Source organism: Cibotium barometz, chromosome 60 (assembly GCF_041138505.1).
Source record: "Cibotium barometz isolate CiBa-2024 chromosome 60, ASM4113850v1, whole genome shotgun sequence".
NCBI lineage: Eukaryota > Viridiplantae > Streptophyta > Polypodiopsida > Cyatheales > Cibotiaceae > Cibotium > Cibotium barometz.
In genome coordinates, this window is record NC_141105.1 from 18,809,089 (window position 1) to 18,834,703 (window position 25,615).

At 45.9% G+C, this 25,615-nt stretch overlaps 1 protein-coding gene across 2 annotated transcripts; it reads right to left on the reverse strand.

The window, feature by feature from the left end:
- LOC147605082 (Rho GTPase-activating protein) lies at positions 1–25,116 on the reverse strand. Of its 2 annotated transcripts, XM_086794006.1 has the most exons (6): positions 24,716–25,116; positions 22,783–24,355; positions 21,971–22,619; positions 21,473–21,776; positions 21,268–21,330; positions 1–377 (listed from the first exon to the last, which is right to left on the reverse strand). In XM_086794006.1, the coding sequence occupies exons 2-6, from the start codon at positions 24,101–24,103 to the stop codon at positions 321–323; spliced, it is 2,394 nt and encodes a 797-aa protein (XP_086650132.1). In that variant the 5' UTR covers positions 24,104–24,355; positions 24,716–25,116; the 3' UTR covers positions 1–320. The 2 variants fall into 2 exon arrangements, with proteins under 2 accessions (XP_086650132.1, XP_086650131.1); XM_086794005.1 differs by lacking the exon at positions 24,716–25,116 and having other exon boundaries at positions 22,783–24,488.
- Positions 25,117–25,615: the final 499 nt, after the last annotated feature.

Below are 25,615 nucleotides of genomic sequence, written 5' to 3' on the forward strand. Positions count from 1 at the left end.
TTGAGGTGGGTAACCAAGTCAAGTATTGAGTGTGATTACAATAAGCAACATGTTCAAAAGAAAGAGGAAGAAAAGAGGAGGGTGGGGAAGAGAGAGAGGGGGAGAGGGGGAGAGGGGGGATTTTGGGTGGCAATTTTGCATTCAGTTCCATGTGGCCATCAATTAGATCAAAGAATTCATTCGAGGAAATGGAAATAGCGAGCTGTTAGCTCTTCAGTATAGTAAGGAACCTCAGTGATGAACATTTCTCAAAAGATGCATCCGTCTCTTTTGCAGTCCAATGTTCTTCTTGCTCTCACAAAGGGCTGATCAAGAACCTCTCACTTTTTGCCTCGTGGTCTCCGTCTCTTTGTCTTTTTGGAGCGCTTTCCACTGTCCTGTAGTTCAACAAAGAAAGCAAAACCTTCAGATCGAAAACAGTAAGAACTGCCTGCGCAGATCAAGGGACGGGATACAATTACTTTCCTCTTCAATTCATTTCTCAAAACTTCTCTCTAAACGAAATTGACTGACTAGGCATATGACAACAAACTTAGCAAGTTAAGATTTAACAAAAAGAAAACTCGTTACTATTACAACAAGCTTAGCAAGTTAAGATTTAACAAAAATATAACTAGTCTATAACATACTAAAGGGAGAAGACGTAAGAAAGAGACAAAAGTGTGAACTAAATTCTCTCAAAAAAGGCACCCAAAATGCCTTTTTTTAAATTAATGGATTAACCACAGCCTAGACCTACAATACACTGTACACATGTGCTACCTTTAGTTTAAGGTGAGTTGCACTAAGGGTTCAACCTTAGTTTTAAGTTGCTGCATGCACTTCCAATTATGGAAACTGCGCCAGTTTCTCTACATAGCTTCTCATGTTCGGGCGCTGATTGGTAGTTTGATTTGGGAGCTCTCTGCTCGGTGATCATGCAGGTGATTGTGTTCTCGTGTCAATTCTTGCTTCATTTTTGTGTTGATGAGCGCATGGATACTACATTTCCATGTTAGTGCTATGTGCATGTGCAGACAAGACATTATATTTCTTTATTTGTGCTTATCTTTTCTCCTTGCTTACGTATGTTGTTGTAGTGTGTCATCTATGGAGTTGTACGATGTCTTCTAAATGCCGTCCACTGCATGACATCACAAATACAATGGAGGCTTCACCATCTGCACCTTCTCCATCGCTACTGTGCTGTTCGGGGCAATTGGACTCCTCAAGGTCCACTGTCCCATGCTGAAAACATCCTCTTGATCCTAACTATCCCAAACTGGTGACACCTCTTGAGGGAGATTCAGATCTGGGCAATTTACATGCTATCAAAAAAAAAAAAGCAAGATTGTCAAGTTCGTTCCTGTGACGTCCCTGTCAGTACGAACACGCACAGGATACACTCCGACTATGCGGAGATGGAGAAGACAAGGCTTATGTTCACCTCCTAGCCATAGAGTAGAATCAACATGCACCCATTCCGCCGGGCTATATGTAATGGCCTGCCTACCCACACTAGCCCGGCTGCCCGTGGTACTCCGACCCGGACAACTCACCCTAAACCTCGGACTTACTCGCCGCTTGCAGTCCAACTCGAAGCCCATTCGAGCCCACGTACACATTACATACGTGACATTACCTCCCCTTTAAGAAGAGTTTTCGTCCGCGAAAACAATATCTAGATAGTTCTTTGTAAGCGTACTCAAGCATTCCCATGTGGACGCTTCATACTCTCTATCCTTCCACTTAGCATCCTCTCAATACACAGTATGCCTCGTCTTCTGTTCTCTAAATTCGAGAATCTACTCACGTTCACGTGGAAGAGACGGTAGTTCAACAAGTTCCACCAGAATGTTAGGGAGTAACTACGTTCTCCTTATGGTCAACGATTTTTCAGAGTCTACTGACATAAAAAACAGAATGTACTCGAGATCTCTCCAGCAACTCAAGTTTAAATGGATTTTAAATGGACCACAATATCTAGGAGAAAGCTTTTGACACTTTCCTATCTTGAGAGTCTCCAACTTCAAAAGGATTTTCAAGAAAACAAAGTCACGCACTTCAAAGGTCACTTCTCTACGGCTCTTGTCAGCATACGTTTTTGCACGACCTTGTGCACTACAAATGCTATCTCTTGCTACTTTTAACATATCTTGCATGTCTTCAAGAAAATCCTTGACAAACTAAATCGTCTCATTTTGTAGTCCTACAGCCACGAGATCTCAGCTGGAAACCATACATTAACATGAATGGACTAAATCTAGTCGCTGAATTTTTTTAACTATTATAAGCAACTCCAAATGTGACAGGTGCTCCTCCCAATTGGATTTCTTTTTACTGACATATGCTCAAAGCATGTCCTCTAACACTTGGTTGACTCTCTCGGTCTAACCATCAGACTCTGGATAATGAGCTATACTCAGTCTAACCATCAGACTACGGATGATAAGCCATACTCATACTTAAAGTAGTGTCCAACTTTTTGAAGACTCGTTGTAGTTGTGCTCGTGTCTCACGACACTCATCATCATACCAACTGTTCTGTGGGGCAATGCTGCGGGGGTGGGTGGAAGGGATCATAGTGCAGGGAAACGCATATGAGGCGGATGCATGTAGTACACCTCCCAATCCTCTCGTGATCTCGTCCAAAGGGCTATGCGGGTCTAAAGCGAACAAGCCATCAGATACTGCATCTCGATAAACCCCAACTGTCTCACGTGTAAACTGATATCTCAGGTACCTAGGTAGATGAGTGGCTGGCCCATCTCTCGGGGATCTACCCACTAGTGTGGAACTCAGGTATGCATGATCGGCTGCTATGCCAATGGGCCTACTGGAAATCGTGAAACCCCGCACATCAAGTATCAATGAAGGAGATCCCATCAAGTAGTCCACTGTGCTCGCTCCCCCTTTAGAGTTCCAATGTGAGAGCATCTAATCCTTGCCATCTCGATAAGCCATTGTATATGACCAACCCATGTGCACTCCCGAGTGTGAGAAAATGCCTGCCATAATCTGTAATCTCCCCCTCATCCTGTGCTGATCTCTGCAACCCTACATCCTCTGCCATGATCTCCCTGTACACAGCCTCTTGAGTATCATACAACTGTGTCTGCTCTGTGCCTGTACATGCATTAAAGAATAGTAATATGTCTCCCATGCTGGCAAACCTCATGATATCATCATATAGTGGTATATAGGGCGACTCTCCTGATGGTGCAAACCTGGAGTGGGCTGGGGGAAAGTAGCATACCGCCACATATAGCTCGCAGAGCCCCTCTCTGCATATTCGGACCCACATGTACCTCGCATCTGCATCTCTATGTACCACATGTATTTTGTCACGAAGCTCCTCCCTGTAAAGTATTGCCACTCCTCCAGATCCTCTGGTACCTCCCACTGTGCGTGGCTGAGGGCGGAAAACTGATTCCCATCTATAACCCCGGACGTCAAGAAGCCTCTTGTTTGTGCACTGATGGGTCTCCGTATACATAGCAATATCACTGTGTCTGAAAGTATCCTCAAAGTATCCTGCATCTGTTCTAAGGGCTCCGTTGCAATTCCACACCGTGAATCGCAAGGTCTCATAGGCCGCGCACCATCAAGCGGGCCTCCTCTCCGTAATGATGACTCGGCCATCTCTGTATACCGCCCATTTCCCCTCTCTCCTTGCCTCAAGCACACGCGGCATGTGTTCCTTCCGGTGTGCTATCTGTGCCGGTGTAAGGTCCTCATCCAAATAAATCTTTTCCCCCATAAGGGCCATCCTTTTGGAGAGGAAGGCCTTCTTCTTCTCCAAGTCACCAAACCTGATGATCAATATCTTCGCCCTGGTTTCATCTCTGCCTACTCGCCATGCTCCGGTAATGGGTACATCAGTGGCTCTAATTTTTGTTGCAAGAGCTTTTGCATCCTCTTGGGGATTTCCCTTATCTTCCCACCCAACTACACGTACATGTAAGGCACGTGCCCGTCTCTTGGCTTCCTCTTCCAACGTAGCATTCATCACCTCTACTTTACTGACTGGTGTATCCTTCTGTTTTTTTACTACTTCAATCCATGGGTTGACTTCCTCAATTTGTTTCTTTGTGGCACTGGCAATTTAAGCCCATGAATGCATTTCCTTCTCACCTACAGCCACTTTTGCCTTACATGATTCCAAAGTGTTCTGCATTTCTGTGATGTCTTTGTCGCAGTCAGCCATACATGTCTTCAAAGTGCCTTCGTACGATGCAATTGTTGTGCCAATCTCTCGGAGCATGTCATCCTTCCATTTCTGCATCTCTTTTTTCATTTCCGTGTGCATCAAGGCTTGGGCTAATTCCATCGCAACCCGTACTTGGGCTTGCATTTCTCCCTTCAATTGGACATATATCTCTTCCTTCAACGTTTCGTATATCACTTTCCTTTGGGCATGCATCTGCTCGGTCCATTCCTTTTCAAGCTCCTGTCGCATGGTGTTCATCTCTGTCCTTATGTGAAGCTATAGCTCCTCATAAAGGGCCTCATCTCGTCGGGCCATCTTCGTAATCCTTCGTGAGCCAGGAGACATGATTCCTTCCCTCAGTCTTCTGCAATAGGCATTTGGTGCCTTCGTGGGGGTGTGAAAGGTTGTCTCACCATCCTGTTCCCCCTCAAGGGGTTGAGACATGTTTTCTCCTACTAATTGCTGCCTTGGGGGCCTGAGCAAGGGTGGGTGGGAAAAGCGGACAAAAATGAGAACTGGCTGCGCATAGAGCAGGCGCACAAGTCAAGCCCGCCAGCCTTCTGTCCTGTGTGCCCAGCCAACCAGCCGACCAGCTTTTTCAAAGAAAAACCACCCACGTATGTTGCAGCCCGACTGTGTGCCCAAGGAGAGGATCAGCCAGTCGCTTGTGCGCCTTTGTGTCTCCTACCGCACCCTTCTCAAGAGCGTGAGAGAGAATTCAATGTGGAGAGAGAGAGAGAGAGAGAGAGAGAGAGAGAGAGAGTTCTGCCCGACTGCACCTCCTGCGCCTAGAGAGATAGGGAGAAATGGAGGGGGGTGATGTTGCGGAGGCGCTGCAAAGGATCGTCGATCTGCTGGTGGCGGGGGGTTATTTCGGCGCGCGCATCTCCTCGCTCTCCCCTTTCGACAAGCTCACGAGAGGGCTCGCCACACTGGATCATATACTCACCCTCAGAGCTCTTATTGAGGAGGGACGAGCATGAGGACGGAGGATATATTGTTGTTCTGTGGACTTCCGCAAAGCATTTGATACCGTACCACGTGCCAGGCTTATGAGGAGACTACAGGATATTGGTGTCCCTGAGGAGATGCAGTGGGGAGTATACACTTTGTATGAGTCAGTGATAGGCAGAGTACGTGCCCAGGGGGCTTGTCGGATGCAGTGAACAGTACTATTGGGGTGAAGCAGGGCTGCCTGCTTTCACCCACGCTCTTTGGGCTATACGTTGATGAGGTCTCAGACTATGTGGATAGATTGGGTGGCCCAGGGGCGAGCCTAGCTGGGGTGTTGATACCCATCCTACTATATGCAGATGGCATTGTGCTTATCTCAGACACTCCTGAGGGACTACAGAGACACTTGGATGCATTGCAGTCTCTTTGTGTGGACAAAGATCTCACAGTGAACCTTAGTAAAACCAAGGTTATGACATTTAATACCACACAAGCATGGGTGACTAGAACACAGACGCAGTTTACCTTTAGAGGAGAGCCAGTTGAGTATGTCAGGACTCAGATCGTATGTGTACCTGGGGGTGACCTTCAGAGGGCCGCGGTTTTCTATGAGGGAGGCAGCAGAGGCTAGACTAGCACCAGGATTTGCAGCTTTGGGGGCACTTGAGAGACAGTGCGCAGACATACAATTTCAGGAGCCACGCACGAAACTATGGCTATTTGACACTCTGGTTACATCGACACTTCTCTATGGAGCAGAGATATGGGGGCCTAGTCTTTTCCATAGGAGGAGGGAGCCATTGGCAGGACAGGACGGACCAGAGAGAGACTATTACGATGGATGGCAGCATATGGAAAGGCCATTAGTGATAATGATTGCACGCATGATTCAGAGCAAGTCATCTGTACCACATGAGATCATCAGGGCAGAGATGGGGGCTGCCCCAGTGGTTACTGAGGCTTTGTTCCGTGCAGTTACTTTTCTCCATATTCTAGTTACTTTTCTCCATAGAATATGGGAGCTCCCTCAGCAGAAATACCCTCGCCTAGCACTCACTTCCTCCAAACAGCTTGCAGATGAGGGAGACACCCAGTGTTGGTATGCCCAGATGCGCACATGGCTGGCCTTGCATGGCATGAGTATTGATGCACTCCCGCCTTCTGCTTACAGCCTGGACTGCCCATTCGTAGATCTCAGCCGTTCAGAGCTGAATTGGGTGATCAGGATGGACATTGTGAGACTAGATACAAAGAGGACATGGGTCAGGCCCCCGCAGCTGTTGGGCACGAAAATTCTCCTCTTGCCAGTGGTGCTCTTGGCTCATGCTCAACCTAGTTTGACTTTTTGCTTTTCTATGCTTTTTAATCAAGATTGGCTCTTTTTCTAGAGCAAACCTTATGGTCCCTGTCTCCATGCCTTCTTCCACCTGTCTAGTGTTCGCACAAGGGTTCCGTCCTGTGACAAGAGCTAGGAGGGCCAAATAGTTACAATTAGGGTTTCTTAGAACCCAACAGGGGTATCTGAGCTCCAGGTTGTTTTTTTTTCTGCTACAAGGTAGTTTGTAGTGTTTGCCCTTCCCAAGGGAAAGTTGATAAAAAGAATTTAGAAATTGTGTGCATTGTTGTCCGTGCATTTGGAGTTTGAAATGGCACAAAATGCTGGAGATGTATTTGGTGTATTGGCTCAGGAAGACAAACTTGATGGGAGTAATTACTCCCTATGGAGCTTAATGATAAAAAACTTGCTTGTCGCCAAGTGCCTATGGGGTTTTGGGAGCGGGGATGATACCCATCCTGCGCACACTACCATAGTCATTTTCTACACCTCTCTTCGGATGGGTTTATTATACGCCATGTTTACACGGACACACACCTCTCACATGGTATTCGAATTTCGGAGTGCTATTGGACAGATTCGCGCCTCTCCACACCGGTTGAGGATAGAGACATGTCGATATGAGGATATATCACTAGAGGACCACATATGCCAGCTTTGCCATCAAGAGGTTGAGTCGGAGGAACACTATATATGGCGTTGTACTGTCTACTATGAGATCCAAGGGAGGTACCACTGCCTGTTCCGTGAAGGCTTTGGACCTTTGCGTCAGATCATGGACTTTGAGGACCAAAGGTGCTTAGGGCTCTTCATACTTGAGCTTAGACACCACAGAGAGAGCCTCTTGAGGGACAGGAGGGCAGTGGGACCAGAACCGCCTAGATAGAGAGCCCTCACAGATTTTTCAGAGCCAGCACTATAACCCCACCAGCCTCTACTCCCCCATCTACAGGCCTACCTGGCAGACCACCCTCCAGATGAGTCACCCTGGACAGAGCCATTATTATCTGTAGAGCGAGACGCCCACGACCACGAGGATCGCGTCCACGACTCCCTCACCATCGGCAGATTCAAGCCATCATTGCCGGCCACCGGAGGAGTTTACCGCGACGATTCAACGGTTCAACTTTCAGCTCTTAGCTCTCTTAGGATGTTACTATTTTCATTCTTTCTTTCAGATTTGTTATGATGAGACATCATCATCATCAGTTGTACCTTGTTTTGGTCTCATGGGCCATTTCGGCCTTTAGGAGACATTGATATATCTTTCTTTCTTTCTTTCCTCAAGGAGGACAAGTATCACAATGGTCGTCAGGAGATCCATTATCATCAACTCAGCCGAAGACCGCGTCAAGTTTGTATGTATCCTTGAGTGCTTATGTGCCTAACACTATCTCGGTGTCTTCTTTTGCAACACAGGTTCAGCATATGGTACCAACTACCCTCGATCCCTGGAGTAATGTCAACCCGAATAGAGGAGGGTCTAGGAGCAGAGTATGCTCCCAAATTACTGGTGTACAAGGATGTACAAGGAGGTAACACTATTTTCTCTTCTGGTTCACCTTCTATTCCTGCTCCTAATGTGTTTTGGAATACTGCATAACCACAAGCTCAAAACCCTCCCACCCAACCCATGTTTCTTCCCGCTGGTGTTGGCATGTAGCCATTACCGGTTGCACCACCACAAGGACCTACGTATGGGTTTTACCTAACACAAGGATCTCTCGACACTATGCCTCCCGACACTGTGTCGCCACCCAGCATTCCAAGATATCAAGTAGTTTACCAACCCATCTCAAGCACTACCCCAGGAGCTTATGTGCCTACTCAAGGTTTTGTGTCTCAGCCAATACTCTACTTGTGCCGAGTGTCCAACTTTATATCCCATCTTATGGAGTACCCACGCCAGGTCCTACACATGTGCTGGGTATTAGTGGATTTTCTGGAGTTCCACCTAACCCTCTACACTCCGGATATAGATACCGACCATCCTGGACCCCACCACCTCCTTCCCTTCATGTTTCTATGTCCAGAAATGCTTTCACAAAAAAGACTCGTTTCAATGGGTCTAATTACACCACCTAGGCTAACCTTACGGAACAGGTTTTCACTTCCCAAGGTTCTTGGAACCTGGTGAAGGGATTTAAACCGAAACCCCACCCCGCACTAGCACCTCTTGAAGTCATCCGCTATTGGAAAGCTAGGAATGCCACTGCCATAGTGGAGCTCATGCAAGGCCTTCTGTTTCATTCACAACTCTAGTAGTTTCCCTATGTCTCTGACAGATGGGCACACCTTGCCAAGAGATATGCAGCACGTGATCGCACACGTCGCATTGATCTCGAGCATCAAATCCAAATATTCTCTATCAAAGAGGGGAATGACCTAAATGTCAAGGTTGTTGAGTACCGGCGCCTTAACGCGAAGTACGCCAGCACTGGCTCCACCAAGTCTCAGGAAGACCAGGTCAACACATTACTAAACAAGTTGCCACCTAGTTTCTTTACTTTTCACATAGACCATTAGTTTAGAGCCTATGCCTAACCTATATGAGTGTGAGTGCCAACTCCTATGCTTTGCTCGGTTGCATGACCAATTTCACCCCAAGAAGTCATCTTCTTCCTCCTCTACTCAAGAGGGAGCCCTTGTGTCCCATACCACCTCCACTCAAAAAGGGCAACAAGGGAAGGGAAATAGCAACCCAAGTAATCAAGGCAAAACCCAAGACAACAACAGTGATCCCAAAAACCATGCCTCGACACCCACTCCCTACTGGCAAAATATTCCCAAAAAGAATAGATATTGCACTCATTGCCAAATATCTGGACATGTTGATGATGAGTGTAGCATTAAAGCCGGGGAAAATAGAGGTAACAAACCCAACACCAACAACTCGAATCGCCAAAAAAACCAACCCTAAGCACGATGAGTAGCATGAGGTGGGAATGGTGTACGATGTTGCTTACCCAACCCCAACCTCGAGTTGATTCACTTCGACTTGAGTGGGCAATCCCCAACCCTCTCCTTGAATGGGTCTCTCTACTATATGTTGATTGTAGATGACTATTCGAAGTACATGTGGGTGTTTTTCTTGAAGCATAAATCAGATACCTTCCAATACTTTTCCACATGGGTTCGACTAGTGTCACCAATTTAGTCCTCTCACCAGTCTTGAACAGTGTTTCACACATTGTCTATCTGGAACCAAGGTGTGAACAAGGATTTTCCACAGAAGAAAGCTAGAGCATTTTACTAGCATGGCTTGGCCTGAAAGATGGCCATACAACGTGAGCAGCATGGGATTTTATTCATCAAAGTGACTTATAACATTTATAAGTCAGTGTGTTCACATATCATTAATGATGGGCTGGACATATTATTATTTTTGGGCTTGGACAAGTGGACAAAAGGAGGCGCCTAGATGAAACTCGGGCATCAAGCCAAGAAAAGCATAAAGTTGATATTTTTGGGCCAAAACTTGGAGTACATGCCAAGGAAAAGCATAAAGTTTATATTTTTAGGCCAAAACTTTGAGTACAAGCCAAGGAAAGTGTAAAGTGGATATTTTGGGCTGGTTTAACCACTTTTAGCCAAAAAGTGGAAAAATAGAGCTAGTCGACCCTATTAAAGCAAGTTTGGGCTGTTTTATCAAGAATCAAGATGCGCATCCCTCTTCAGCAAAATGGGCACTTTCTCTCTCTACAGGCCGACCTACTCTATTTCTCCCTCCTGAGTGATTGGCCGTATAGCAACAGATCCTCTTCTATGATCTGGCCGTACAACAAGTATAGTTGCGGGCAACTCCTTCCTCCTATTGCATTGGTCGTACTGTGGACAGCAGGCCAGCCAGCTCACTCTTGCGTTGGTCGTACTGTGGACAGCAGGACAGCCAGCTCACCCTCTCTCTCTTGTGCTGGTACAGGCCGTACAGCAGGTACAACAGCGCTGTATGGCAAGTATAGCAACGCGATACACCATGGACAGCCACCTTCTCCCTCTTCTAGGCGATTGGCGGGCAGCAGTTTGACATTCTCTCTCTCTCTCTCTCTCTCTCTCTCTCTCTCTCTCTCTCTCTCTTCGCTGTTCGCCTGCCTGGGCTGGCCCGCAATCATAAACCGCCTCTCCAAACTCAAGAAGGGATTTGACAAAATCCAAGAGCTCGAAGAGAGAACATCCAAGCAAGAGGCTGAGATTTCAGCCTTAAAGGAGGAACTAGTGGAGGCCAAATTGCATGCTAAAAGTCGAGCGGCTGAAATCTCAGCCCTCAAAAAGGAGTCGGAAGCCACTTCAAAAAGCAAGCTTGAGGATGGAAAATTTCAGCCCTCCTTTATTGAAGAGCTGAATACCATCAAGGAACAAATGAGGATCATTTGAGAGGAGGAGCAACATAAAGAGATCTTCATGGGTGGAGGTGATCACAAAGACACAAAAGAAGATGGACGAGGCGGAGAAATGGATCGAGGTCGCCAAGAAAGGGAAAGGTAAAGAATCGCCACCCATCCCCACTCCCACCATCATCAACATGACCCTTGAAGAGGAGCAAAGGAGGAAGACCCGAGCCTTACATGTACGAGTGTCCGGTCTAAAAGACCGTGATGATGCGGAAGGGGAAACCAAGGAGCTCTTCTCTCTGATGGGCATTGAAGCCACGCACACAAAGGCATGGAGAGTGGGAAAGAAGAGAGAAGGTCGTGGCGAATCTTCTAAGGAGAGAGCACTTATCATTCGTTTCCCCTCCATGGAAGCGAAGAAGGACTTCTTGAAGAGACGTCCTACACTCAAGAAGACGGGAATATTTCTTGGAGATGACCTCACACTCTCGCAACTTGCCCACATGAAAGAAGTTATGCCCGAGATAAGGGCAGCCCGAGAGAAAGGGAAAGTGGCCTTCTATAGAGATGGTAGAGTGGTGATTATGGAGAGGCGCTCTTCATGACGGCGCGAGACCTATGGGACTACACTCAAAGTTGCTACTTGGAATTGTAATGGATCTCTACACCTTGATGTAGGGGCTTTTGAGGATAGTTTCACTGGGAGGGACATCATCTTCTACTGTGAGATGCATCAGGCTCCTGGACAGTCCATGCCACATGTTAGTGGATACCGATGGGAGACAGCTTGTAGACAGGAGACTCGTTCAGAGCATAGAGGACGGGGCTCAAGAGGAGTGGCAGTATTGTTTAGAGAGGAGCTACAGCCACTGATACATATAGTCCGCAGAGATGAGCAAGCTAGGTACATGTGGGTTAGACTGAGGGCAGAGACAGGCAGATATCTCTACATTGCTATATGCTATTTTGCTCCTAGTACATCAGTGTATGCATCACCTAGCGGGCAGTCTCCCTTTTCTATTTTGGATGATGACATTTGGGAGTTCTCCAGGGATGGTGACATCATTCTCTTGGGGGACTTCAATGCCAGTACCGCCCATAACCAGACAGTATTTTATGATATCTCAAAGGAGATGTTGAGGGAGCTTGATGTTAGGGATATGGGCCTATCTAGACTCTCACAGGATGAGGAACATACAGTGTATGGGCGGTATTTGATAAACATGGGGACTGCACATGGATTGGCCATCCTGAATGGCCTACAGAGATTCCCGACATCGGGCTTTCACTAGCTTTCCACATCGGCATGGTGCTAGTACAATGGACTATGTTATGGCTCAGCCCAGTCTCATTCCCTCTTTTCAAGATTTTATGGTAGGCACTAGGCCGGTTGGAATAGCAATGGATCATGCTATCTTGTCCTTCACTCTCACATTTCAGTTCAGCACCGCTCCATTGGGACAAGTCTCCACACACACTCGTTATACCTTTACGAGGGAGGCTGACACCGTGTACACGGATGAGATATACAGACGCTTATGTGCCGAGGAGCCGGGACGGCCATTAGATGAGCTCACTCAGATATTGATAGAGACGCTTCATGCTGCAGCATCAGAGGCATATCCCCATAGTCAGCCTACACGGAGACGATCTGGAAACATGCCCCAGAACAGTTGGTATGATGAGGAGTGCAGAGAGATGAGGATCAGATTACAGAGAGAGGTGCTCATGGGTGTTACCACTCACAGACAGTCACGGATTACCTTCCGGCACCTAGTGCGACGGAAGAAGAGGGCTTATCTTGCTCAGTTAGAGAGGGATTTGTATCAGTTATTTATGAGTCAGGACTCAGGCGAGGCATGGAGACTATTCCATGAGCATTCACCATCACCAGCCATTACCTCCACAGAGATTTGGGGTGAGTATGCAGCATCCCTGTACACAGCACCAGGACAGCCGCCCCTGCCAGACCCATCGGAGCCATGCCCAGAGACATGTGCTTTCTTTACTGCTGAGATGGTAAGGAAAGCTATTGACAGGATGAGGACTGGGAGAGCATATGATCATGATGGTTTGGTAGCAGAGCACTTTATTCATGCCAGAGATATGCTTGCAGAGCTTATTGCTATGATGTTTAACCGAGCCATGTGTGAGGGTTTTCCTGAGACTTGGAATATGTCCACGATTGTGCCTATCTTCAAGTCAGGGGATCCCATGCTTCCTAGGAATTATCGTACCATCATGATCGGTCACACATTGGCTAGATTATATGCATCTATTCTTGAGCAGGAGTTGAGTAGATGGGCAGAGAGAGAGGGCATACGTGCATCACAGGCAGGGTTCAGGAGAGGTTTCTCCACTCTTGACCATATCTTGACACTCAGAGCTATTATTGAGGAGGGCAGATTATATGGCAGGAGGATTTATTGTTGCTTTGTGGATTTCCACAAAGCTTTTGACACAGTACCGAGAGCCAGACTGATGCGCAAACTACAGGAGATGGGATTGCCCACAGAACTGATTTGGGGAATCATGGCTTTATACAGGACAGTTGTGGGGCAAGTACATACTACTCAAGGTATATCTGAGATGGTTCACTCCACTATTGGGGTGAAACAAGGCTGCCCCCTTTCTCCCACCTTATTTGGGATGTATGTGGATGAGGTTTCAGACTATGTAGAGCGGGAGGGTGACAGAGGAGCATAGCTAGCAAGGACATGGATTCCGTTGTTATTGTATGCTGATGATATTGTGCTGATCTCAGATTCTCCAGAGGGGATGCAGTGTCATTTGGATGCATTGCACACGTTTGCACAGGACAGTGGATTGTCTGTTAACCTTGGTAAAACCAAGGTGATGGTGTTTAACACCACAGCACAGTGGGTTAGGAGGTCAGTACCCACCTTTACATATGGTCAGGAGACAGTGGAGTATACAGATGCATATACTTACCTTGGTGTGGTTTTTAGTGGCCCACTATTTTCCTTGAGGAGAGCAGCGGAGACCAGATTGACCAAAGCTTATGCAGCATTGGGGAGACTAGAGAGGATGTGTTCGCAGGTTCAGTTTCAAGAACCTCGAACAAAGCTCTGGCTCTTTAACACTTTGGTCACTTCAGCCATGCTGTATGGAGTGGAGATATGGGGACCCTCAGTGGATTACCACAGCCGAGCTGGTAGCACTGATGGATGGAGACGTATGAAGAGGCCCTTGGTTTCTATGATTTCCCGGATGATTAGGGCCAAGGCCTCCGTACCACATGATATTATCCGTGCAGAGATAGCTGCCCCCCCATTGGTAGTAGAGGCACTCACTCGATCAGTCTCCTTTATACATAGCACTTGGGCTCTCCCTAGAGACAGATATGCTCGCTTAGCCCTGGAGTCTTCACGACAATTGGCATCACAGGGAGACGGATCATGTTGGTATGCACACATGACAGCTTGGTTCCAACTACATGGCTTTAGTATGGACATGCTACCTCCATTTCAGTACTCCCTGGATGCACCCTCCCTCTCTCTCACACAGGCAGAGATTACCAGACTTATCAGGCAGGACTTGACTCAGCTGGACACTAGGAGGACATGGATACAGCCGACACACGAGCTTGGTACGAAGATGGCTTTCTATACAGATCATCTTCTCCAGCTCACAGAGGATGGGTTTGTGATTAGACCCAGCTACATGGATACTCATCTTTCTCATGGGGTACGGTGTGCTATTGGTCAAATGCGCACATCCTCACACCAGCTAGAGATTGAGACTGGCAGATTCAGAGGAGTACCAGCTGAGGCCAGGATTTGTCAGCTGTGCCAGATGGAGCCAGAGACAGAGTTACATTACATATGTCACTGTCCAGTATATTATGAGATACGAGGCCGTTTTCACTGCCTGTTTAGAGAGGGTTTCGGACCACTTTCTAGAGTCATGAGATACCAGGATCAAAGATGCCTTGGATTATACTTGCTAGAGCTACGTAGACATAGAGAGGGTCTCTTGAGAGGGAGGGGATCAAAGAGGGAGAGACACCTACAGAGGCAGATTACAGACTTCTTTCGACCAACGATTGAGCAGTCAGGCCAGCCGGCATCATAGTAGCCAGGAGTTTCATAAAAAAGGTTTTTGAAACGCGTTTCGAAACGTTTCGAAACGTTTCATTGCCCGACCCAAAAGTATGAAACGGGAGGGGTACCTGGGGGGGGGGGGGAGACCCAACAATAGGGAGAGAGAGTCTTGAGAGAGAGAGAGAGAGAGAGAGAGAGAGAGAGAGAGTCTTGAGAGAGAGAGAAAGCTAGAGGAGAGAGAGAGAGAGAGGTAAAACCTGCTAGTTGCAAGGCTGTAGCAAACACGCACGCACGCTCTCTCTGTGAAACTCGCACGTAAGCTCTCTCTCTGTGAAACGCGTGCGCAAGGCTGAAAAAGGCCCAAATTTTGAGCCGTACGTTTTCAAACGGCAAAAATCCCCAATTTTGACATTAAAAAAAAAATAAGCATAAAAAACTCGTTTCAAATTTAACGAAACGTTTCGAAACGTTTCGTACTTCAGTGGGGATGCGAAACGCGTTTCATTGCTACTATGGCCGGCATTGCAGCTAGCCCCAGAGTATAGCCGCACCAGAGGTACATTGATTGATCGGGCTATAGAGCTAGGGCGGTCCAGGCGCCCCAAGATGAGAGGCCCATCTCGACACCGGCGGAGACTACAACAGAGGATCAGGACCATACTAGCACAGCATGGGAGACGTCCAGTCAGAGTACTCACCATGGAGAACATTGAGGATATCCGCCATCGATCGATGAGAGACATCTTTGGATAGTGATGTGTATGATGCTTACCTTTGTTGCTGGAGTTTTCCTCCCAGATGTTATCCATTAGGAGCTCCTAGTACCGTACTTTTCCTCATAGTTGTTTCAGTTTCAGTTAGTTGTTTAGTTGTTTATAGCTTTTCTTACACAGACATTGTATCAGATCCACCAATTGTTGTAACCTTTTTGGTCTCATAGGTCATTTTGGCCTTCTGAAGACGTTAATATATCATTTCATTTCATTTCTCTCTCTCCTCTCTCTCTCTCTCTCTCTCTCCTGAATTGCAGACCATACACTGGTATGGTGATGAAGCAGATTTTTCTCTCTTTTGCTCATGTTGTACAATGGTACAATAGCTGGGTCATTTCTTCTCCTCTATTCACCACTCCCTCCTAGGTATTGGCTCAAGGGCTGTGTTTGGAGGTATCAGAGACTATTTTTGAGAGCTTTTCCGGGATTGTTTTGAGAACCTTTTCAAGGTTGTTTTGGCACAAAGTTCAGCATTGGGTTTGACACTGCATCGGGCTATTGATTCGTATTGGTTCTTGGAGCGGTTTGTGCTTTGATTCCTGTGCAAGTGTTTGCTGAGGAAGCTTTGTGGAAAATCCAGTGCAGTATTGCACCCGCACCTTGGTTTGATTGTAACCCGTCTATTGGAATAAAGCAGTTCCTACGGGGGGCCGGCCGTTCCGGCTCAGTGTTGCGTTCTCTTTAGCATTGTTTATGGTTATTTCCGCTGTGCTTGGCATCTGAAGTGTCTATATATTGTTGTTCTGGGTTCCCGTTTGGTTTCCGTTAGTCACTAACCAAATGGGCATCTCAATTCGGATTGCTCGCAATGACAATGGTGGTGAGTTTATCTCCCATCAATTTACCAAGTTCTTGCAAGAACATGGCATTCAACGCCAACTCACCTCCACCAACTCCCTTTACAAAATGGAGTGGTTGAGTGCAGGAACCGAACCATGATGGATATGGCACATTCCATGCTCTTTGCAGCAGAGCTACCTGAACGCCTTTGGTAAGAATCGGTCAACACTGCAGTGTACCTTCTGAATCATTGCCCCATGGTCATTGTCTCTCACAAGACCCCGTTTGAGGCATTTTATGGCGAAAAACCCACTGTTTCTCATCTTCGTGTCTTTGGGTGTCATGCTTACACACACTCTAAATGACATAAGAAACAAGCTTCAGCCAAGGAGTTAGTTGCTCATTTTTGTGGGCTACTCTTTTGAATCAAAGACTTACAAAGTTTTTGATCCAAGATCGAACAAAGTCTTTGTTCGTCGAGACATTGTCTTTGATGAGCGAGATTTACTTCGCCTTTCGCTACCCATACCACCCGAACAAGAACCTTGGATTGTGCCACATGAACTCAATCAGTCGACTACTACTCCGCCACTTGAGGAGCCTTCCTCCTCCCGATAGCCACCCAAGGACCCTTTACCCCGCTGGTACCAACAGACCATGCGGGATTCAAGCATGCTTCCCCGCGATACCCCCTTGGACGGTTCTCGTCGGTCCACCAAGCTCACTCATCGTGCCTCATTTGCCTTTGTTTTTTCAGCAAACTATATAGCGCAACATCGTGAAAAGAGGCAATCAAACAACCAACCTAGAAACAAGCTATGGAACAAGAACTTGAAAGCATTGACCGTAATGGCACGTGGTCCCTTGTGCATCGCCCTCGTCATAAGGTCATTGGAACCAAATGGATCTTCCACACCAAATTTAAAGCCGATGGTACCTTGGCCAACAAAACCCGGCTTGTGGTGCAAGGTTTTCGCTAGAAAGAAGGCACTGACTTCGACAAGACCTTCACACCTACAGCTCGAATGATGACAATCCGTCTCTTACTCAATCTGGCCGCACACCACACATGGCCAGTCTATCAAATGGATGTCAAGAGTGTCTTCCTAAATGGCATTCCCGAGGAGGAAGTCTATGTTGACCAACCTCCGGACTTCCCACTCCCCGAGTATGAGAACAAAGTCTTCCCCTTGCATAAAGCTCTTTATGGGCTTAAGCAAGTCCCCCCGAGTGTGGTATCATTGCATCGACAAATTTTTACGCAACCAAGATTTTCAACCATCTCGCTGTGATCCCAATAATATCTATATCCACATAGATCAGGGGATAGTTTGCTACCTAGTGCTGTATGTCAATGATCTAATCATCTCTGGTTCAAATCAAGCCAAAGTGGCTGATATCATGGCATAGCTAAGACGAACATTTGAGATGACTGATATCGGTCTTCTCTCATATTTCCTTAGCATGGAGGTGGTCCAATATCCTGATGGTATTTTTGTGTCACAATAAAAGTATTGTCTTCAACTCATTACTTCCTACTTTCCTGATGGTGCTATCCTTGTGGCTACCCCATTGGATCCAACCATCAAACTATCAAAGAAAGAGAACTCACCGCCACATGAAGAGCGAGCCTACTGCCAAGTGGTTGGGAAACTCATGACTCACAAACTATAGACTTGACATTTCTTATTGCACATCCATCTTAAGTCAGTATTTCAATGCTCCGAAGGAGCCACATTGGAGTTCAGCAATGAGGGTTGTTCGCTATCTAGCGGATGCCTATATGTTTGGACTTTACTACAGTCGTGGATCACCCTACGTGGTTACACAGACTCCTACTGGGCCGGTGATATAGATTCTCGACGTTCTCATGGTGGTTATTTGTACTCATTTGAATCTAGCCTTTTCTCTTAGTCTAGCAAGAAGCAAGATACCGTTGCAGGTTCTTCAGCTGAGACCGAGTATCGGACTCTCTATGACGCCAGCACTGAGGCTATGTATCTCCGTCAACTTCTTAAGGAGATGCGCATTCCCATTGACACCGCTTCTACCATCTTCACCGACAGTTAGAGTGCGATTGCCCTCGCCAACAATCCTATTTTTTCTAATCGTACCAAGCATGTTGGTGTCCATTTTCATTTTACTAGGGAACAAATTGAGCTTGCTACCATCAAGCTCCAATACATTCCTACGACGGACAACCATGCCGACATCCTTACAAAGTCCGTCAACCGGCCCATCCTCGAACGTCTTCGCGAGGGGATCAACATTGGTCCTCCACCATCACCCTAAGCATCTTGAGAGGGAGACCATCCTCTCCATTCAAATTATTTATCATTGTTGTAACGGGTGCATGAGTCAGTGAAAACCCCATGAGGGCACTGCTCATGTGAAAACCCACTGCATAGCATTTACCATCTTGCATACCCTTACATAACATTTTGTTTTTTTGTGTTTGGGGCACACGTATGAATGAAAACCCAAAAATGGCCATTAATGCATGTGAAAACCTCTTGCATTGCATGCCACCTCGCACTTGGTGGCATGGCATGCTACATCATGTAATGCCATGTCATGCATCATTCCACCATCCTCCTCATCTTCTCTCATGGTCTCCTTTAGGCCTGAGAGGGGGGGTGTGAAAACATATCCAAAATTGGTATTTTACCAAGCCCAAAAAGGGATTTATTTTGGATATTTTTTGTCTTGTTGCTAGTCGACAGCCTTCCCTAGGCCAACCAACAACCCAATAGCATATATATACAAACGCTTCATAATTCAATAAAAATATAGCACATAATCAACACAGACCTATTGCTACTGCCGACGCTTCTTTTGCAACACACTGATTATCATCATCATTTTGTGCACACAATAGCCGTCGGCTCCTTTTGTACACAACAACCGTCGGCTTCCTTCTCTGTATATGCAGCATAGTACCCAATTGCCTGCAGCTCCTATACATGTACCTTTAGCACACTTCGGGACAGCACCCCATTCTCTCCTCATTTACCATCTACTTGGAACAACCTACTCTCTACTCATCACTCTGATGACACCTACTATTTGGGACAGCAGCCCATCTCTGTTCACCTCATCTGACAGCTACCTTACCTCGTGACGGCAACACACCATCTGCCTTGGACAACAACCCTCTCTGCTCCTCAAATTTGTGTTTCTCTTGCAAATTTGTGTTTGTCTGCAACACCTCACCTTCGGAGAGCCTTCACCTCACATCGACGCGAGCCTTCATCATCGACCGTACTTCACCTCCGACCTCGTCTTTGCTTCTTCGATGGTCTACTACTCAGAGTCACCTCACATCAGAGGACATCTTGTACTAGTTTGCATTAATCATTATACATACACTCATGTATCCATTTCATGTTGTGTTGATTTGCTCTGATTCCTCGCACATCTGGTCCTTTTGTCCTTTTGCCCTCACACAAACTACCAAAATTCAAGTGACCAAAGCAAGCATGCCATAGCTCCACGTCACTCATAGCACGTGTGGTAGTAACTGAACAAGCATTATGTGACAGTCTCTCATACCTATCCAACTGTACCATAGTGATGTCTATATCACTCTCGTAATCAACCGTACACCTGTCTTCGATAAATCTAACCACTAGGCCTACCCTAGCAATGGCAGAGACTAACAACAAGTTCTTTTTAAAGCCTCACACAAATAAGACTTCTAACAAATTGATCATCCCACCATTTACAGCAGTTGAGAACAACCTTACCAACTCCTTTCACTAGATATGAAGAGTTGTTTGCACATGTGATTGTGCCTCCTTGAGGAGGAGACTCAAGGGAGAAAAATAAATCACATTGAGAAGTAATCTGCTTGCTCTCTTACAGGAGCATTGCAACCAACTCATTAAACATAAGGACATTGGGGTTATCCTTCATCATGAGCCGAAGTGTGGATGCAAAACCCTAGTATAAATCTAGTAAAGCTATAAGAACAACAGACACAAATGAATTGTCTGGATAGGTCTCATCACAATACATGCAAGCTGCTCCCTGAAATCTTTAATCCTTGTGAGAAACTCATCCATTAAATCTCCCTCATTCATATGCTCATACTCTAAGTACTTGCATAAGTAGACCACTTGTGCCTCATTACGTACCTAATAAAGCACAACAACAAGCGCATCCCAAGCCTGCTTGGCAATTTTATATGAGCGAATAATGCTCCAAGTGCCACCAATGCATGTGCATCACTACCATTCCACCTAGCTTGTTCCACTATGGAAGATGCAGAGACAGATGCAACAATAACACCTGAACTAGTGTCACCATCCAAAGTACATATACTATCCTGTGTGCTAGCGAGATAGAATGTGCCTCAATGCCAAGGACAACATTCCAAATCCCTTTGGCAACCATACATGACGCATCATATATAACCACAACTGCTAGTTGGTCCTATCAAGCTTATCCTTTGCGAAAGGCATCCCAAATACATCATTGCCTGCCATTTCAACCTGCAAATAACCAATTTCTAATACAAAATGCAAATATCCCAACTACCTGCAGGTACTATCAATGCCCCAAATGAGTAAGCAAACAGCATGATTTCTACGTGCTTTTTATGTATTTCAAACTGTGAAATTTTAAATTTTTGAAACCTCGTGGTTCTTTAGCTGAGGGAAAAAATGTTTCAAAACAAAAGCCCAAAAACCTCAAAACGTTTCTTGTGACAATGGATTCTCTCTTTAAAAACTGCAAGGTGCAATATCATTTGCTCTTATACCCTAACATAACATTGCAATTTCTAATCACTTTCAGAAACAGTCATTCAATTTCAATGCAGCATTGTTGATGACATAACCTTGATATGTTGTTTATATGCAGATAAGCCACTAAGTTTTCTCCCATCTCTCGTGATGTAAATCTGCAAGAAAATGGCCCAATAAAGATGGGAAATGCAAAGAAACACCTTCTGTTTAAGTTGGTGAATATTGGAACTTCAAGGACGTACTAATCAAACTTGGTGAATATTAGAACTTTAAGGACATGCTAATCAAAGTTGTTACCCTTTTGCCAGTTTTCTCTGTGACCCAATGACCAGTCCCTGCACAAGCATCTCCGTCAGTGTTGACAGGAGTTTTACTGCCTTGTTGACCCCAGCCATGATCTCCTCTTCTACTCTGAGTGCTAACAGGGGTTCTATTGCCTGTCTGAATCCAACCATCATTGTCTGCCATGGCAGTCTTCTGCTTTTTTCGGGCAGCTAGTGTCCGCTTCGCAGCTGGTCTAGCAGCAGTTTGCCGAGCTTGCTGTTTAAGAATCGTTGATCCTGAATGGCCAGAAGCATTCTTGCCACCTGCAAATTGATTCCTGAAGAGAATGCTCACCAGGAGTGACCCATGGCAAGCATGACAAATAAGGTTCAAGGTATACAGTAAAAAAAGCATGACAAATAAGGTTCAAGATATACAGTAAAAAAAGCAGTGTCTTTCAATAAAGCTATTGGTGCAAAAAAAGCAGTGTCTTTCAATAAAGCTATTGGTGCAAAAAGATAAGTGACCTACTCATAATTGATGCAAATTTCCTCTGAGCCAGTGTAGCCTCCCTGCCGCAATGCACTTACAGGTACAAAATGTGGAAACCTTTGTCGTAGAAGGTTGGTTACCCTGGGATCATGAACGGCAATGGGTTCACTATCATTACCTTCAAATGAGTTTGTCTTTGCTTCAGATGCATAGTAGGGTGTTTCAGATCCATGATTCCCCATGTAGAATGCCCTATCCTCATTGCAATCATGCGAAAAGAATAGAACACCACCACTGTCACTGTAATCATCACAAGACCAGGGATCACTGTTTCTTTGGATTCCCTGAGAAAACCTTTCTGAAAATCTGCCCTGCTTTGTTTGAGGGTTAGCAAGGGTTTCATCGGATGCAAGGCTTTGACTTGTTCTTGGGTAAGAAGAGAATTCATTTGCTGCACTTCTAAGAGCCGAGCTTGGACTCACCCTAGGGTTAGCCAAGGCCTCGTTCCATGGATAGGCAAAGCTCTTATTTGAGCTGGGGTTAGCAGAGGTCTCATCAGATGGATGTCGAAAGCCAAAGCTCTGATCTGAGCTAAGTTTAGCAGATGCGTTACAAACAGCAACGCTTCGTGTTACTGCCGCAATGCCATTAAGTGAGAGCTTTCTGGCAGACTGTGTAGTACCGATCTCTGCAGATGGTGAAAACACACAACAGCAACCACATTGAAAAGTCACTAAGAACGTGAATAGACCGCTGCAGATGGTGAAAACAAACAAAAGCACCCTAATTTCTCCACAAACAGCTAACAGGCATCGCCTGCAACAAATATGAAAGCAGGGATGAGATCTCACCAAAATCATCAGCAGATGAATAGTCTTCAATATCGTCTTCTTCAATGCTGGCATTCGTTTCATGCAGGCTTGCTTTCTTATCATTCAAGCTCTTCCAGAAGCTCTGAATAGCATTTACTTTGCACTGGCTTGAATTGTTAGCGGGGCATTCTACAGGCAAATTCACAGTTGTATCTTTGAAGCTATTTTGAGAGATTTGAATAGCTTTCTCATTACACTGACTTGCATTTCTGGCAGGAAAATTATCAGACAAGCTCCTCTCCTTATCCTCTAAGCTCTTCCAAGAGCTCTGAATAGGAGTCTCCTTCTTTTGGCTAGCATTTCTAGTAGAAAGCTCATCCAGCAAGATGCTATTCTTGTCATCTAAACTCTTCCAAGAGCTTTGAACAGCATTGTCCTTGCCATTTCTGGCAGAAGCTTCTTCAGAAGACCTTGTTCTCTGATCATGCAACCTGTTAACAAAGCTCTCAAGAGGTTTAGCCATGCTCTGTCGAGCATTTCTGGCTGTAAGCTCTTTGCAGATGTTATCATCTGTGCTCTTCCCGAAACTCTGGGTGGTGTCGTCCTTGCTTTCTCCTGCAAGTTTGACAGAAAGCTCTTCAAGTAAGCTTGCGTTCTTGCCACATGAGCCCTTGGCATATTCCTGACGAGGCCCTGCCATGCTTTCACAGCCATTTTGGACAGGAGATTCTGCCAGCAAGTGTGATGTTGTCTTGCCAAAATCCTGAGGAGTTCCCACACTTCTACCGCCATTTCTGGCAGGAGACTCCACGGGCAAGTTTAACATTGTCTTGCCAAATCCCTGCGCAACCCCTACCTTGCTTTCATTGCCATTTCTGGCAGGAAAATCTGCAGGCAAGGTTGACGTTGTCTTGCCATTCAAGCTTTTCCAAAAATTCTGCAGAGTATTTACCTTACTTCCTGCATTTTTTGTTACATGATTTCTTTCAGGCAAGCTTGTCTCCTTCTCATTTGAGCTCTTGAAGAAACCCTGGAAACCATGTCCTTTGATTTTGCCTGCGAGTGTGGCATGCTGGACCTGTTCTTTAGATTTGGGAGGGGCAGAAGATTGCAATGATTTTCCTTTCAACCGCTTAAGGCTCTTGCTTGTGCTGCTTGGCGTGGGTGACTCAAAATCAGAATCATGATCGGCATCACCAGCTCCATTCAAGGTTTCTGTATCTGCAGCATTAGACGAGATCGTCTGATCTTCACTTCGTGACCTAGACGGGTCGGAAGCAGGGATAACGGCATGACCTTGAAAGGTTTCATGGATCTCATCCAATCCAAGAGAAAAGGAAGGAGCTTCGAAATCTTCCATGTCAGAGATTTCTGTTTCTGACGATGAGCATAGCCATGGCCATGTGATCTCAAGAAACCCTAATGGTCCTCTGCGCGGAGAGCGCAGGCTATGCACAGAAATGCCAAGATCTATTGTCCCAAATCATGATTTGCGTGCAGATATCGTCCGCTTGAAATATATGAGAACTGCACCATAGTTGAGGCTGTGCACCAAACCAGAACAAATTGCTGCAGCAAAAGCTTGGATCGGTCACTGCGGAAGCGAAGATTCCTGTTGCGAAGCCAGCCAGAAATCAAAAGATTGTGAGCTCGCAGATTAGATTGAAGCCAAGAATACAAACACCATTGTCGATGTGGTGGTGGGAATAAAATGAAAATTGAACTTTTTCGAAAGAGCGGGAGCCGTAAATGCTTTCGTCGTTTTCCCAATATATATGCACCCAAAACGTTTTGGTGGTTGCAATTAATTAATTAGTTTGGTTTCAGAAGGTTATTTTGAAGGTTTCTGTAAGGAAGGTAATATTTTATATTTTTTTTGCCAAGAATCTCGCATGATCTTTGTTAATTTTGGTGCTATGTGACACGTGGCTTCCCTCCATGCTTCGAGAAAATTGTTTGGATGCTTTCTTACCCAGCGTCAGGCACGGTGGCCATGAAGCTCTTGTAGGAGACCGTCCAAGCTTGGTTGGGAGCCAAGTTTTGGTCGTTGTTGATTTGGCTGACCAATGGCCTTGCAAAAGGCGCAGCTTTTGAAGAGGGAAGGGGAAGGGAGGTGAGCACCGCCACGAAGCCCTCGTAGGAGATCGTCCAGGCTTAGTTGGGAGCTAAGCTCTAGTCGGCGTTGATTTGGCAGACCGGTGGCCTTACAGAAGGCGTAGCTTTTGAAGAGGGAAGGGGAGGGGAGGCGAGCACCCGAGTCAGGGTAGGTGAGTGTGAAGGCGCAGGGTGAGGCGAGGCGAGCCAATGATGGGAGGCCAACACGGAGGCGACTAAGTGAGCCGAAGAGAGAGACGCTTGTGAGGAGAGCGCATTGAGCCTTAGACAAATAATAATAATTAAGAGGCCACTTAATTAATACAACCAAAACGAAAAAGGTTCTCAATATACAACCAAAACGAATAACACATGGAAAAAAATGGTTGATGGGCATGTAAGGTAAGTCAGCTCCTCCTTGGATCCTCTAACATGAAGGTCAAATTTTTTTGGGGTTGCTTAGTACAATGTTAATTTTTATCTTTAAAATCCTCTAAGGGTTGATGGGTCAATGACATCCACCGAATGCTTGTATGTTGACTCCCTACAAATTGAGAATGATTAACTTTTTGCAAGTTGCTTAAGTACAACTGCTATTGCAAACTTGTACGTGATTTTGCTAATTCAGGATTATGAAATCAACGAGGTCAATTGATGGGGAGTTTTTAACATTTTATTCCACCGAGAGTTGTTGTGTCAAGTCACACACCTAACATTCAACAAAAGGCTAATGTGTTGACTCCCTCAACCTTCACACATGGAGACCCGCAATAGCAAG